This window comes from Panthera leo, chromosome E3 (assembly GCF_018350215.1).
Source record: "Panthera leo isolate Ple1 chromosome E3, P.leo_Ple1_pat1.1, whole genome shotgun sequence".
NCBI lineage: Eukaryota > Metazoa > Chordata > Mammalia > Carnivora > Felidae > Panthera > Panthera leo.
In genome coordinates, this window is record NC_056694.1 from 16,918,348 (window position 1) to 16,934,750 (window position 16,403).

The 16,403-nt window shown below is 42.6% G+C and overlaps 1 protein-coding gene across 1 annotated transcript in view; it reads left to right on the top strand.

Annotated features, from left to right (window-relative positions):
- Nucleotides 1-13,604, top strand: part of LOC122209730 (integrin alpha-X-like) — a 28,559-nt gene extending 14,955 nt beyond the window's left edge. Inside the window, exons 7-16 of the mRNA XM_042921854.1 lie at nt 6,247-6,363; nt 6,452-6,531; nt 6,622-6,705; nt 8,657-8,735; nt 8,846-8,953; nt 9,071-9,154; nt 9,365-9,478; nt 9,641-9,742; nt 10,006-10,116; nt 11,843-13,604. Of these exons, the coding sequence (XP_042777788.1) occupies nt 6,247-6,363; nt 6,452-6,531; nt 6,622-6,705; nt 8,657-8,735; nt 8,846-8,953; nt 9,071-9,154; nt 9,365-9,478; nt 9,641-9,742; nt 10,006-10,116; nt 11,843-11,941 (978 nt within the window). The 3' untranslated portion in view covers nt 11,942-13,604. The remainder of the gene's footprint in view (nt 1-6,246; nt 6,364-6,451; nt 6,532-6,621; nt 6,706-8,656; nt 8,736-8,845; nt 8,954-9,070; nt 9,155-9,364; nt 9,479-9,640; nt 9,743-10,005; nt 10,117-11,842) is intronic.
- The last annotated feature ends 2,799 nt before the right edge of the window (nt 13,605-16,403 follow it).

Consider the following 16,403-nt stretch of genomic DNA (forward strand, 5'->3'; position numbering starts at 1 on the left):
TAATTATTTAGAAAAAATAGCGACAGATCTTTTTATGTTGCCCAAATTCTGAGTTAGCACTCCCAAGACTGATCCCCTGACTCTCATGGACAGACAAATCAAAAGGCTTCCTGATATATGGAAGGCTCAAAGCAGGAGCTGTGAGTAGCTTTTCTTTAACAACTTGGAATGCCTAATGACATTCTCCAGTCCAATCAAGAAGTTCATTATTTCTTCCTTTAAGAATTTCATAGAGAGGTTTAGTGATGAATCTTAAGGACTGAGAAAAAACTAAGGGTAGATGGTGGTGGGAGAAAGGGGAAAGTGGGTGATGGGCATGGAGGGGAGCACTTGTTGGGATGAGCACTGGGTGTTGTATGGAAACCAATTTGACAATAAATTATATTTTAAAAAATCAGGAATCCAAATGTGGAAAAATCCAGTGATGCCTAGGAATCCATGCAACTGTCTTTTGGTAATGAGCACTGTGACCCTTTGCTAATGCTTCCCTTCGGTCTGGAGCAGATTCCTTTGTCCCTTTGACAGTTTGATATTTAACACATGTTTGAGAGATTTGGGACTTTTTCTTTGAGGCTTTATAGACTTGCTAATTCAGGAAGTTTAGGGTCAAAATCATATTTTGGTCTGAGGTTTCTCTAGTCTTGCTTGCAACCAAAATATCAACTACATATTGAAGGAAGGTTCCCCCTTATAATTGGAGGTCCCTTAAGTCTGTGGCTAAGACTTTCCTCAAAATGCAGAGAGAGTTCTTAAAACCTTAGGGAAGGACCATCCAGCAATATTGATGCTTATTCTTAGTCTCAGGTTCTTTCCAAATGCAAACAGTTTTTGGGAGTCTGAACTGAGAGGGATGTAAGAGAATGCATCTTTTAAATCTAGAAAAGTAAACCATTGAAAGTCTCCGGCAAGGTTGTTAAGAGAGTATATGAATTAGTTACCACCAGGTGGATATCTTCTACAGTTTGGTTAATGGCTCTTAAATTTGTACAGGCAAAATAGGTGTATTGTAGGGGTGCCTGGGTGGCTCAGTTGGTTGAGCATCCAACTCTTGATTTCATCTAAGGTCATGATCTTATGATCGTGGGATAGAGCCCTGTGTTGAGCTCTGCACTGAGTGTGGAGCCTGCTTGGGATTTTCTCTCTTCCTCTCTCTATGCCACTCCTCCACACTCACATGTGCTTGCATGCTCTCTCTCTCTCAAAATGAATAAATAAACAGAAAAAAATAGGTGCATTGTATGTGGACTGGCAACAGTGGAGAAGGCCAAATTCTAAGAAGGCAGAGAGGACAGGCTGAATTCCCCCTTTTAGTTTGTTTCTTTAATGGGTACTATCTGAAGTTTGGAATTCCCATCACAAAACTTAATATGTACAAGTGTCCCTGCTTTTGCTTGTCCTGGCTTCCTATCCATCCAAACATCTGATCTTACTTTTCAGATGATTTCTTCAGGCAGCTCTAATAGAACTTCTCTACCTTGATGAAGCTTGTTCTGGTGGTACCTTTATATCTATGGATCCAATAGCAAAATTAACTCTAGCATTCAGTTTAGTTAATAGATCAAAGCCCAGTAAAGGGATGGGACATTCGGGCATATTCAGAAATCTGCGTTTAAGGTGAATTTGTCCCATTTGGCAGTTTAGTGGTTGTGGGAAGGTTTTAGTCAATACTTCTCCCAAAACTCTTGGTACAGCTATAGCAGAGAGAACCCAGAGTACTGAATATGTGGCCCTCACATCAGTAAAAAGTCCATGAGTCTATTTCCCATTGCCATTGTTATTTGGGGTTCCTTGTGGTATATGATGATAGGCTTTACAAGATTTAAAGGAACCCCTGATCCCCTTCATTGTTAGTCACTATCAGCCAGTTAAGGTATCTGGTGGGCATTTTGGGACTCTGTCCCCTTAAGAGAACTCATGAGCCTAGGGCATTCTCTTTTCCAATGGCCCTCTTCTTTACAATAGGCATATTGACAAGACCCAAATTGGGGCACCTGAATTTCTTATCTGTTGTCGATCTCACCCTCTAGGGGTCCCTGGCCTGGTCTTGGATTTCCTTGAGTTAAGGCCGCAGTTAACAAGGCAACATGCTGTTTCATTTTCTGGTGCTCTTTTATTTCTTGTGCTTGGTCTCTGTTGATACTGTTAAAAACTTCAAAGACAGTTTCAAACAATTGTGAAGGGCATTACCAATGCAGCTTTTGGAGTTTTTTTTTTTTTTTTTTTTGAATTTCCAGATACGTTTTGTTTGATAAACATCATATTGATCATCTTAAAAATTTCTGGTGCCTCAGGATCAATATCAGTTTATTTCTGATGTGTCTCAAAAATTCTTTCAGGAAATTCTGAAGGGTTCTCATTCAGTTTTAACTTCTTGACTCTTATTTACACTCCTTTGCTTAGGGACTCCTTTTCTTAATCCAGCTAAAATGCAATCCTGATAGTGTTCAAGCTAACTGCAGTCTCCAACGTTGACACTCCAGTTGGGATCCACAGCAGCAATGGCCATCATGGAATCAGCTCTTAAGGGGTTACTGGGGTTTCAGCATGTAGCTGATTAGCTTCTTCTCTAGCCTTTTCCTGGCCACATGCAGCATTCCTTAGAAGTGAGGAAAGTATTTAACAGATTTTGTACCTCTACCTAAGTGGGTTGTGAGTGGCAAAAATAGATGAAAACAAATTTTCCATCCTCTTGGGGTCATCTCTATAAGTAAGCATATTGTTTTTTCAATTAAACAAATCTGAGGTAGAGAATGGAGAGTGGACCCAAATCATTCTTCCAGCGTCTGAACATCCAATTGGGACCTGTGTTAGCAGATATTGCCATCCTCAGGAATCAGTGATTCCCTGGATGAATTAAACACCCTGCTGCATATGAGAAGGGGAAATCTTTCCAAACTCTGCCCCCCCCCCCCGAAGGTAAGGGGACCTGGTTCAGGGTCCCTTTGGTGCTCAAGTTGTTGGAATGGAGCTGCTGTGGAGGGGCAGCTGCTCTGGCACCCCCTTTGGGGGTTTAATTCAATAATCAGTAAATTATCCTCTTTTCTCCAGTTGGATTCAGGCAACACAGATTTTTTAGTGTCACTATGTTGTTGAAGTAAAATTTTACATCTTTTCTGAGCCAGCTTATTCTGATACAAAATCATAAAAGACTGAACAGAAGGTATTTCGTCCCATTTACCTTCCCTTTTACAAATATCTAACTGTAAAATGGTATTATAATTTATGAATCCATTAATTAATGGCCATTTTTCTCCAGAATGTAACATATCTTGGCCAAGCAGTTTGCAAAAAAAGATAATTTTTTCATAGTTTCATAACTAAACACTGCCCAATTTTGGAGAGTATAGCCCAAAGGGCTACATGCAGAAATCAAATAGTCATTTCTCATTTTCTAATTAGAACATGGCTGGTATTATGCAAAGATGCCAAAAGCTGCAGCAACAAACATACCAGATGAAGCTCAGAGAGTACTACTGTGAGCATTTAGTTCCTCACTAAAAGTTGGGGCTTCACCTACTGAACCAAATGGCTTCCTAGTCTCTAGTTCCTCTCTGAAAGTTGGGTCTTCACTGACTGAACCAAAAAGTTTTCTAGTCAACCTTTTCTTTTTATGTTTATTTTATTTTTTTCTTCCAAGATTTTATTTAAATTCAAGTTACTTAATATAGAGCATATAGCGTAATATTGGTTTCAAGAGTAGAATTTAGTGATTCATCACTTACATATAGCACCCTGTGCTCATTCCAACAAGTGCCCTCCTTAATGCCCATTACCCATTTATCCCATCCCCCCCCATCTACTTCCCCTCCAGCAACCCTCAGTTTGTTCTCTATTACTTAAGAGTCTCTTATGGTTTGCCTCCCCCTCTGTCTTTATCTTATTTTATTTTTCCTTCCCTTCCCCTGTGTTCATCTGTTTTGTTCCTTAAGTACCACATATGAGTTAAATCATATGGTATTGTCTTTCTCTGACTGACTTATTTCACTTAGCACCCTAGGAAACTTTTCTTAGTTAAGCAAGAAAAGGAGGCTAAGAGAACCAAACCAAATGCCCCTACCTATTTTGAGGCAACTGAATGAGAATAAGAAATAAGCTCACGTGCTATCATACCAAAATACTCTTGAAAAGATGTCTGTCCAAACCAAAAGATGTTTCCTTGCCACAGAGTTAAATTAAACATAGAAAGTCAGTGGTGCCAAGTTGGGGTGGTGCCCCTGGGATGGTGTCTAGAACAAAAGAGCCTAGGACACTCCTTGGACTTATCACCAACCTCCTGTTACTTTTACTGGCTGGAGAGTAGACAAATCATAGGCAGAGTTCCTGGCTGGTTTGCCAAATTTGTAACCAAATCCAAGTCCATACCCTCAATGTGCAGTAAAGCCAATCATTGAGACATTGCATAAGGAAAGGGAGAGTCAGGGATATTTAAAGGCAAATAAAACAAGGTCTGGTTATAGGGGAGAAGAGTGATATGACTTTAGAATCAGATAAAGGAAGTTAATAAGTAGGGGAGGATTGCGGTCATTTTGTTATCTGCACCGTGAGAAGCTTTTGCATAAGCTGTCATGCATGTTACGTATTACCAGAAGATGGTTTTCTTAGCATGATTCAAGAGTGGAGTTTTAGGCCCTTCTATGCCAAAAGTTCACCCCTTGTGCATTTGTGCATGGTCAAAGAGGCAGTCAGTGGTCCTGATCAGTTCTGGCCAGTTTCTTGATGAGGCCTGAGTCTCTGCAAAACACCTAAATCAAGTGTTTTGTTATCATGGTTTTAGGCAAGACTGTTTCTACAGAAACGTGGTGGTAGGCCACATTCTGAGAACAAGCAAATTTGGGTAAAAAGTTGTAGTTGCACATATTAGTCTTGTTAACCATTTGGTTACTGATTTCACTTTTTCTATGAAGGACTAGATGATAAATATTTCAGCTTTGTGGGTCACACAGTGTCTGTCACATCTATTCACCTCTGCTGTTGTAGAATGAAAGTAGCCATTGACAATGAAAGTATGTATATGAATGAGCATAGCTGTTTTCCAATAAAAAATTATTTATAAAAATCGATGGTGAGCTGTCATTTGGCAATCTCTGTTCTAGAAGATAGAACTAGGACAACAGGGAGTCAAAGAGAAACAGGTTGTTTAATGAAAATTTTATTATGAAATGTTAAACATTTACAAAAATAGGAGGTAGTTCAACAAACCTCCCCACAATTTATCATCCAAATTCAACAATTATTAACATTTGACCACATTTATTTCATCTGGGTTTTTTCCCTTTGCTGATGTATTTTAAAACAAGTCCCAGACAACATGTCATTGCATTCCTCCCACACATCTTACATGACCCCAATCTCATGATCACATCCAACAAAATGAATGATTCCTTTGTATTTAGACCATAGTCTAATTTCCTTAATTGTCTCAAAAATATCTTTTTTACAGCTGGTTTATTTGAACAAACATCTAAACTAGGTCTATACTTTCCATTTGGTTGGTTGGTCTCCGATGTCTCTCTTAGGCTAGTGATATTCCCAATGGGAGCATATTTTGATTTATGTATGAAGGAATGCACTAGGAATGGCAAATTCTGGCTGTGTGAGGGTTGAGCACCCTATCATTGAATGTACTACTAGATGTGTCAACCAAATGCAATATGTGAACCTTCGTTGGATATTGATTTTAAAAATAGCTGTAAAAAATAAATAAAAATGAGCTGCAAAATAACATTATTGGAGAAAATGTGAAGACTGAACATGACCTGGATATTAGCTAGTATTAAGGAGTTATTTTATTGAGTGTGATTTCTTAAGTCTTGTGGTTATGTTAAAAAATACCCTTATCTGTTAGTGGCATACACTGAAGTGTTTCTGGATACAATGGTGTGATATCCAGAATGTGCTTTAAATTATTCAGAAAAAATTGTCAAGCAGCTGAATAAAACAAGAGTAGAAATTTAAATTGAGTGATGGAAACAAAGAGGGTTGACTTATCTAGTCTGTCTTTCTACTTTTGAGTATGTTTGAAAATTTCCATAATAAAAAGCTCTTTTAAAAGAACAAAAAATAAAGAGGGTAAACTCTAATAAATCTGGCATTTCTACATTAGGAAGAAATTTGACCAGACAGTGTCTGAAGATATTTTAAAAAACATAACCTTAAGATACATACCAGGAAACTCACTACTTCATGGAGTCTCTTTAGAATATTAAACAATGCTCACCTGCCTTTTCTTTACTTGCCCTTGCCTAGAACCAGCTGCAGGCACACTCCCCAAGCCTGACCTGTGATGGCACCCCAGCCCAGGGCCAGAGTACTCAGAGCACCCGTTGCAGCATCAACCACCTCATCTTCCGTGAGGGTGCTAAGGTCAGCCTTGCTTCTGCCCACCCACTGCTTACCTGCCCCTACCCTGTCTCATTTCTTGGTGACTCCCTCATTCTTGCCTCTTCCTCAGATGACCTTCATGGTCACCTTTGACGTCTCCCCCAAGGCCATACTGGGTGATAGGTTGCTTCTGACAGCTAATGTGAGCAGGTGAGCTGGGCCAGGCCGGGGGCAGTGCCTCCTTGCCCCTAGCCTCCTCCTCTGGGGTCCTTGCCAATTAGGCTCCTCCTCTTTCTCCAGTGAAAATACTACTCCCAGGACCAGCAAGACCACCTTTCAGATGGAGCTCATGGTGAAGTATGCCATCTACACTGTGATCAGCAGGTACCATACCACCAGCTCAAAAGCGTTCTTCTCTATCACTCTGATGGGGCTAGGAAAGGATTTTATCCCCTGCAGCATTTCAACATCTGGAACATTCAGGTTTTATCACCACCTTTTCAATTGGTAGATGATACTGCTAGCACTTACTAATTAAATATCGAGTGTTTATTGCGGGATAGCTATGATAATAATAATTGTAATAATATTATTGTTATACATTTAATAGAGGTTACAGTTCTCAGAAGGCTTTTTTAGAAACACCAAGATTTTCCTGGGTTTCCTGAGAAATATGAGACATTTCCATGTCTCAAGATTCCTACAGCTTTATTTGGAAGTGAGGTTACTCTGATCCAAGACAGAATCTCATCAAGGACCTCTCCATGGTTCTGTACTCTGAGGCTGAGTTTCCAAGAGCAGCTAGAGCCTTCTGTCAGGGGAGGCCTCTGCTAAATGTGAGAGTCCATGGCATTGGGATTAGCCAGCAGTGGTTCTCAAAGGAGTCATTGACATTTGGGTGAGACAACTCTTCATTGAAAGGAACAGATTTACACCTGCAGGGCGTTAGACCTGCTACTCCTCCTCTTCCCAGTCCCTTTTGGGAGGTATAGAGACAAATGACCTGCTTGCTGTAGAGGTCAAATTTCAGGGAGAAGTTAGATAAAAGAAAAAGAGCTTAAAATGCTGCTCCAGGAAGGGTAATAGATGAGGTGTTTAAAACTCAGGAGTCAAGTCATGTGTTGGAGCAGACACCTTCTTTCAGTAAATAGCTTCCTAGCATTTCCTGTGTTCTAAGCACAGTGCTCTGGCTGCTTTCCATAAATTCATTTGAAATTCAACAAAAATTTATTGAGTCTGTATTGTATAATCAAAACTAGACACAATCTCCTGCCCTTGTGGGATGTATACATCCATGATATGCAACAAGTCTGTGTGGCTTAGCCTGGGTACCTTTCCCTGTGCTAGTTCTGCCCTTGTGCCTCATTGGACACCCTCCTCCTGCCCAGTGTCACATTCTAATTCACATCTCCACATTGGGAGGTCTCAGCAGCCCAGCCAGGTGCATGCTCTGAGCTTGTTTGCTGGAGTGTGTACTGGAAACCCATGGGCAGGGCATATCTAGGCATATTTGGCCCTACAGTTCAGCTGTACTCAGCTGATTTGACTCTGTGGGTGGGAGCATTCAGAGAGGCCCACAGGATGAGGCTGGGGCATTTTGGGGAAGCTCCTCACAGAGGAGGGATGAGAGTTTAGAGTGGAAGTGGTCTAGAATTAGGACTGTGTGGGCAAAGGACAGGTACCCAAGAAGTGGAGCAAGAAGGGCCAGAGGTGAGCCCACCCACCTGTGTGAGGAGCCAGGCTGGCCACTGGGTCTCCACACATGGGCTTGGGTAGGGCTCAGGAGGAATTGTTACGCTGAGATCCAGTAAAGAGTACTGTTAGGCCTTCCCTCACCTCTAAGTCCCAGGACCAAGAAAAGCCAAGGAAACAGGAGAGGAAGGAAGGTCTGTGGGAGGCCAGACAGTGGTAGTGTCCAGTAAACATTTACCAATAGTATAAGTCCAAGTCTCCCCAAAACTTTGCTGGGTCTCACATGCATATCCTGTATCCTCTGTGCCCATGAAGGCCTGAAAGGAAAACAGAGACACAAAGAGGGATGGTTTGGCCCCTGCTCTCTAGTGAGTCAATGGCATAGCTCTGGGTCCCTTTCACGGTGCTCTCTGCCAGCCTCCTTGGCAGTTTACTCCATTGACAGCTTCTGCAAGAAGCTTGCACCCAGCTTGAAGCCCAGCCCTGCTCCCTAAATCCTCCCATTACCTCAGATCAGTCACAGAATTCATTGAAGGCCACCCCAAGGCCCCACTGGCTACCTATCCTGTCATGATGCTAACTTGAGCCTCTTTAGGAGTCCCTCAAGGAACTTCAAATCCATCTGTGCCTCTTTTCTCCCCAGCCATGAACAGTCCACCAAGTACCTCAACTTCTCAGCCTTGGACTGGGAGGAAAGCAGCCAGGCTCAGCATAGATACCAGGCAAGTGATACTGACTCAAGAGCATGGGCTGTGGCAGGGGGCTAGCAGCCAGCAACTAGGGAGGGATATGGCATTTGGCATGGTCTTTGCTCTCACTGCCCTCTGTGCAGGTGAACAATCTGGGACAGAGGGACCTGCCTGTCAGCATCAACTTCTCTGTGCCTGTGGAGCTGAATGGGGTGCCTGTGTGGACAGAGTTAGAGGTTTTCCACCCCCAGGTACTCAAGGACTGTGTACAGCTCCCCAGCTAATGCCCTTTACTTGGATCTCTCTGTCCCTCATGAATTCCTGATGCCCAACCCCCTTAGATGCTTGTTCTCTGTGTTTTTTCCTAGAACCCCTCCATTCAGTGTTCTTCAGAGAGAATGGTGCCCATAGAGTCTGACTTCCTGACCCACATTCAGAAGAATCCCGTGCTGGTAAAAGGAGGGCTCTGGGCCATTTCCACTTCAAACCACACACCAGAAGAGTTTAATTCAAGAACCTGTATTACATTCAGATGGCTGTCTGCTGAACAGCCCTCTTGAATTCAATTGTGACTGTTCCTCTCACATCAATCAGTTTTATGCTGTCATCTGCCTTCAAAACCACCTTTCTCTGGCCTAATGCTACTACTTCTCTGTCCCTAGAACTGCTCAATTGCTGACTGCCTGAGGTTCCACTGTGACCTGCCTTCCTTTGGCGTCCAGGAGGAACTTGACTTCATCCTAAAGGGCAACCTCAGCTTTGGCTGGGTCAGCCAGGTGTGTAGGCCCAACAGCAGAGTCCACCCACCCCCCACCGCCCCACCACAAGATTCAGGTGCCACCAGATGATGTCTGTGTCCATCCTCCAGCCAGGACATTTCTTGAACTCTGTGCCTTTCCCAGTGCTAGTTCCTCATCTGTGCCCCCTCTGTTTTGTAGACATTGCAGAAGAAGGTATTGATTGTGAGTGTGGCTGAAATCATGTTCAACACATCTGTGTATGCCCAGCTTCCAGGACAGGAGGCATTCTTGAGAGCTCAGGTAGTGACTGTGTGGTAGGCAGTGGCCAGGCTGGTAAGAGGGCTCCTAATGCAAAATCTGTGGTGCTGTGAGGCTCACAAGCCTGGAGGGAGGAAGGATGAAGGTCCCTCAGCAGGAGAGGTGTCCCCAAGCCTATGAATTTTTCTCTTTGTCACCCCTTGGAGTAAAGGAAGGAGGGGAGAGAGTTAAAGGTTGGGGAACCTGGGAAGAGTCTGGGACAGCAAGAGTTCTGATACTTTCTGATGAGGTCACCTCCACTCCAGATGGAGATGGTACTGGAGAAGTATGAGGTCTACAACCCTGTCCCCATTATTGTGGGCAGCTCTTTGGGAGGACTGCTGCTGCTGGCTCTCATCACAGTCATTCTGTATAAGGTGAGTATTTTCATCCTGCTCTTGACACTACCAGGTTTTTTTTTTATTTTAACATTTTTATTTATTTTTGAGAGACAGAGACAGGGGAGGGGCAGAGAGAGAGGGAGACACAGAATCCGAAGTAGGCTCCAGGCTCTGAGCTGTTAGTACAGAGCCCTGCGCGGGCTATAACCCATGAACTGTGGGATCATGACTTAAGCCGAAGTCAGACGCTTAACTGACTGAGCCATCAGTTTTTGATCCCATTCTTTCTGCAGTGTAGGGAAGAACTCACCTTGGATATAGATACACATTCTTGCTAATGCACTGCGTATGAGAGATCCCCTCCCACATATGACATCACCAGTCCCCAACACTCCCTCATGCCTTCCTGTCTGATTCTCAGGCCTCCTTATGTGTTTTTCTTCCAAATTTTTATTTAAATTCAGGTTAGTTGATGTATGGTGTAGTATTGGTTTCAGGAGTAGAATTTAGTAATTCACCACTTTCACATAATACCCAGCGCTCATCATAATTCCTCCCCTTAATGCCCATCACCATTTATCCCACCTCCCACTCACCTACCCTTCAACAACACTCAGTTTGTTCTCTATTGTTGAGTCTCTTATAGTTTTCTTCCCTCTCCTTTTTTTCCTTTCTCGTATGTTTATCTGTTTTGTTTCCTAAATCCACATATGAGTGAAATCATATGATATTTGTCTTTCTCTGACTGACTTATTTCTCTTAGATTAATATACTCTAGCTCCATCTTGTCATTGCAAATGGCAAGATTTCATTTCTTTTGATATCTACAATCCTCTTTATCCATTCATCAGCCTATGGACAGTTGGGCTCTTTCCATAGTTGACTATTAGTGATAATGCTGCTGTAAACATTGGGGTGCATGTATCCCTTTGTTTTTTGTCTTTTTGTTTTTTCTTTCAATTTTAATTTTTTAAAGTTTTTTATTTATTTTGAGAGAGAGAGAGAGAGAGCGAGCAGAAAGAGGCAGAGAGAGAGAGAGAGAGAAGGAAAGACAGACTCCCAAGCAGGCTCCACGCTGTCATCATGGAGCCCGATGTGGGGCTCCAATTCATGAACCGTGAGATCATGACCTGAGCCGAAGTCAAGAGTCAGATGCTTCACTGACTGAGCCACCCAGGCGCCCCTTGAATCTGTATTTTGTATCCTTGAGTACCTAGTAGCACAATTGCTGGATTAGAGGGTAGTTGTGTGTTTTTTTTTTTTTTAAATTTTGGGTAACCTCCATACTGTTTTCCAGAGTGGCTGAACCAGTTTGCACTCCCACCAACAGTTTAGGATGGCTTCCCTTTCTCTGCATTGTTGCTAACATCTGTTGTTTCTTGTGTTGTTAATTTTAGTCAGACTGCCTTTAATTGCTCTCCTTGTCTTTTCCACTCTCCTCTTTATCACTACATGTTTCTCTTCACAGCAAATTATAAAATAAAGCACAGCACTGGATTGGGTGCTGACACTACCACTGATTCTTTCTGTGACTGTAGGCAGTGACTGGTCCATGCTGGGTCTTGACTTCTCATTCTGAAGGTGATTTCATCCAACTCACAGAATTTTGGTAAAGGCTAAATGACACAGTGTGTCTAATGTTTCTAGTGTAGTGCTGGAACATAGTAGGGGCTCCAGCAATGGTGATCCCTCTCCCTCCTCAATCATCTCTTTTCCTCTCTTCCACTGGATTTCCTAATTCTCTTTTCCTTCCTCTCCACAGGTTGGCTTCTTCAAACGTCAGTATAAGGAAATGATGGAGGAAGCAAATGGACAGACTATCCCAGAAAATGGGACACCAGACCCTCAAGCTTCCCAATAAGAAATTACCTCCTATTCTCCCTTGAACCTGTTCTCTTCTGAGAGGTTTCCTGGCCCTCTTACTCTCAGCTAAGTTAGGCCAGCAGGGAGAGAAATGCTCCATGTGAGGGAGGCCAGCTTTCTCCCTTTGGGGGGATGCATTGTGTTCACTGAAAGTTCTTGCCAGGGAAGGGCTATTTGTTTTGTCAAGTCTGCAACTGGAAACCCCAGAACAGGATTTTCACCATGCCCTTGATTTTTACCTAGAAGTACATGAACAATAGCCTCAGGCTCCAGTCTCTCTTCACTAGCTACCAATGATCTTTCTAAAATACAATACTAAACAAGCCACAATCCTCATCTATCTTTGGTGGCTCCCTATTAACATAGGATAACTCCTGAACTCTCCAACTTGAAGTTAGGAATCCAGTTGAATTTCCAGAAGGTGGGCTTTGATGTACACACCATGAGTTGCTTTGTGCCTTCCTATCATCCTCATTCCTAGTAAATACTGTCAAAGCAGCTTTTTGTCTCAGAAATTTCAGCCCGCATTTTGAAACTGAATTGGGAATAAAATGTCTACACATTGAAATTTGTAAACATGGCTTCCAGCCTTTGTCAGCATTGCTGGCTTGGAGGGAGAAGTAGAACCCCAGCAGGGGTATTGCCCCAATGTCACTCTGGCTCAACTAGCTCCAGCATCTCTCAAGAGATCAAGATGCCCAGGATACTTCCATTTTTTTGAGGTTCCAAATATAGCGAATGAAGAAACGCTAAAGCATTATTCTAAAAATTGTGTATTTTAAAGTTTGCATTAACAATTTAACACATTGCACAAAAACAATGCATGCACCTTCATTGGAAAATATGTCAAAGGTATAAAATTAAGGCCTTTTAGGGATGTGAGTCATGTATAGTGGTCAGTCCATGGTGTCCCCTAACCATGGTGGACACCTGCCAGCCCTGAAGCCTGAGGCCAGGACAAGTAAGTTAAATAGAGTGAGGATTATTAATGTTCTTATGTTGGATAACCTGACTTCTTCATCTACTCACTCGATTCTCAAAGCTGTCACTGATGGGAGGCTGATGGGGCTGTGACAGGGGCATGAAGAAGGGGCTTACCTGGAAAGGTCATTAGAGTGGATCAACACACAGGTGTTTCTTACAAATCCTAGGATGTAGTGAAGGGGACATTGTTTGCATATGGTAAGTGATTGGAGAGCACTTTGAAGTCTTATATCAGAGACCTGCTGCCCCAAATAAGGCCATTCTTACTATTATGCCACCAATCTTAGCATAAAGCACAAAGTGGTGCATGGCACTGAGCTGGGGGTCAACACATAGCAGGCCATTCCTTGCCTGGAGAGATCCCACTGCTGCTGCCACCCCTTAGGTGTTTGGGCCATGTGTATGGTTGCATTAGAAACACAGAAGGGTGAAGCAGTTGATGAGTGATTTAGGAGAAGCTGGAAAATAACCCTTCATAGAAATCCTTTCCATGAATAGACTTTCATGGAAATCCTGCCATATACTTAAGTAATTATGTTCCTAAAGGTGTTCCTAGACTCTAAGGACTGCAGCAATCTCTTGTCTAAAATGAAGGCAACAGGGGCACCGGGGTCGCTCAGTCAGTTGAGCTTCCGACTTCAGCTCAGGTCACGGTCTCACAGTTTGTGAGTTCGAGCCCTGTGTCGGGCTCTGTGCTAACAAACAGCTCAGAGCCTGGAGGCTGCTTAGGATTCTGTGTGTGTGTGTGTCTCTCTCTCTCCCCCTCCCCTGCTCATGCTCTGCCTCTCTCTGTCTCTCAAAAATAAATAAATGTTTAAAAAATTTAAAAAAATAAAATGAAGGCAACAGGTGTTATTTTCACATATTTTCTGTGCATATTATTGCTTACATTAATTTTATTAACATTTTTCAGGGTTGCCATTGTGTTGTGTTATATCCCCAAATCATAAAAATGGATCAATGGCTTAAAAATTTTTCTTTGAAGCATAAAAGTTGAGGTTCCAAAAAAAAAGTAAATTGCTTCAACTTAGAATAATATCATCAAAATCAATGAGGTTCCAGTGCACATTTAGTATCGGGATGTGTAAATGGTGGGATGAGTGGTTCTGAGCAAAATTTAAATATATCTAGAATATATTATACCATTGAAACTGTATTTTATTGGATCACATATCTTTTTTCTCCTAGGGTGTTGTCCATTATGAAACTTTGTTAGATGGCTTGAAGCTATCAAAGCTTTTGTGTCATTTTCACACATGACATAATGACCTCACAGACAAGGCAACAGAGACTTCTTAGAATGATTGCAACATATTGCTTTCCCATCCCAAAGCAATAATTTTATCATTAAATACAGAGAAGACAGCAAAACTACAGTGGCATAAATCAAAGTTGCTCTTACAGCAAAAGTATGTACAAGTCACATAATTTCAAAGAAGCTTATAAAAGCAGCAATAAAGTTAATGTTTATGCTGGAAGGTTGCTCTTGGCTATAAGTAACAGGGGACAATCCAAAGTCTTCCCACATGAAGTTCAGATATAGTCATTGGTTAATTCAGTTCCTCGATAATGACATTAAGATGCAGCCATCTTGTGATGCTTTTGTCTTAGACCATGCCCCTCATTGTTGCAAGATGACTGCCATTGTTCCAGGCATTTTGTCCTTGGATAATAGCACCTAAAAGCAAGAGGAGCGGTTTGTTGGAGGAGGTCATCGAGAGGACATGACCATTGGTTGGCTCTGGGTATATAGAGGCTTCTCACTCCCTGCCCTGTCCTTGGAATGTATACTCTGCCTACCATTTCCAAAGTGGGAACCATTTTGAAAGACACAGCCCTGAGAGAACAATGCATTATTGAGTCTATCTGGATGGTACATGTACCTGAACCTAGTTAAAGCCTCTATATAAACTTAAGATTCTAGTGGGCCAGTGTAAAGATCTACTTTTCTTGAAGCTGCCCAAGTCAGGCCTCTTACTTCCCTCACTTATTAACCCTGCTAAAGCCTGCCTCTTTCTGTCTGCTTTCCATATGGGGGCTGGTTTCAAATTTCATTCTGGGAATACCCGAGGTTGCAAACCAACAACTTGCTAGCCAGCCAAGAGACTGAAAGATGGGTCTTGGGAGTTGTTCGTGACCTTTTTGTGGGGAGGGATGAGACATAGGTCAGAGGCTTGTGGACCAGTGCATGAGTACAAGGATGTTCCCTAAATGGTGACTGGTCTGATACTTTTGTTTGAGGAACCGTGCAGAGTGCAGTGCAGCAGAGAAGAGAAATGCACAGCTGTGTAGTTGGCTGGCTTCTACTGTGGGCTGGCCATTAGTACCCAACTAGAGGCTGAAACTTGTGTTATAAAGTTGGAAGAAGAGCTGAGGTTAGAGAAAGATGGGCAGGTTTCCACTACTCTGCTGGCTTTGAGGGCTGGAAGACAGGATGCAAGAGCAGGATAATTAGTTGGAGATCCTAGCATTCTTCTTTACAAACTAGGAGATGACAAGCTGCAATGGAGTAAGGTCCAAGTGCTTATGACAAAGCCTGATTGGGACACAAAGAGGTGGAATACCTGGGAAAGTGAGGAAAATGAGGAGGACGATTTTATGGTGATTAGCAGTGAAATGAATGAAACACCTGGTGCTGTTTGATCCTTAATACACAGGAAAGCAAAAGCAGAGCAACAGCAATCCCAGGCAGTGGGGCAGCCCACAGTTCAGGAAACATTCATGATGAGAGAATATACTCCCCCTGAGCTTATTGGTGTAGCTGCTAAGTTTAGGAAAAGACCAGGGAAACTATCCTGGCATGGTTACTGCAGCTATGGGATATGGTGGGTGATGGCATTTCTCTGACCGGGTAGGAGACAGAGAAAATGAGCAACAACAACACACACACAGTCTTCCAGCAGTGCTGGCCTGGTGCTCAGGGGTTTAAAGTTACTCATTCCCTTATAGATTGGATTATTCTAGCCTGCAGGGAGGCTTGGCCCAATGAAAGGGAATCTCCCTAGGCATGTGGGATCCTGGTAATCTATAGATCTATGGAGGAGTTACAACAAATTCGTAAGGAGTTGGGAATGAGACAGGCTGTTTTTGACCAGTTTTTAAAAGCTCTGATTAGGTGACATTCACTGCAGGAACTAAAACCAGGATAACACAGTCCACCCTCAGTGCACCTGGTATGGGACACTGATATCCATGCAGAGTCCAGTCATAAGACAAGATATTTTGATGATGTTGGACAATCTATTGCTGATCTGGGGAAAACTGACAAATCCTGGGAACAGGTACAGTTTATGGGAAAGACCCAAGACAGAGAGGGAACTCAGAAAGCAAAAAGACTATCCCAATATAACCATAGTGACTCTGACAAAAAATAACCCAGAAACAAATGTGGTTTGATCTCACTGCTGCTAGGACCACACCTGAAAAGAGACTGGAAACCTCAGGAAACATCATACTGTGCCTTAAAACCTGGACAC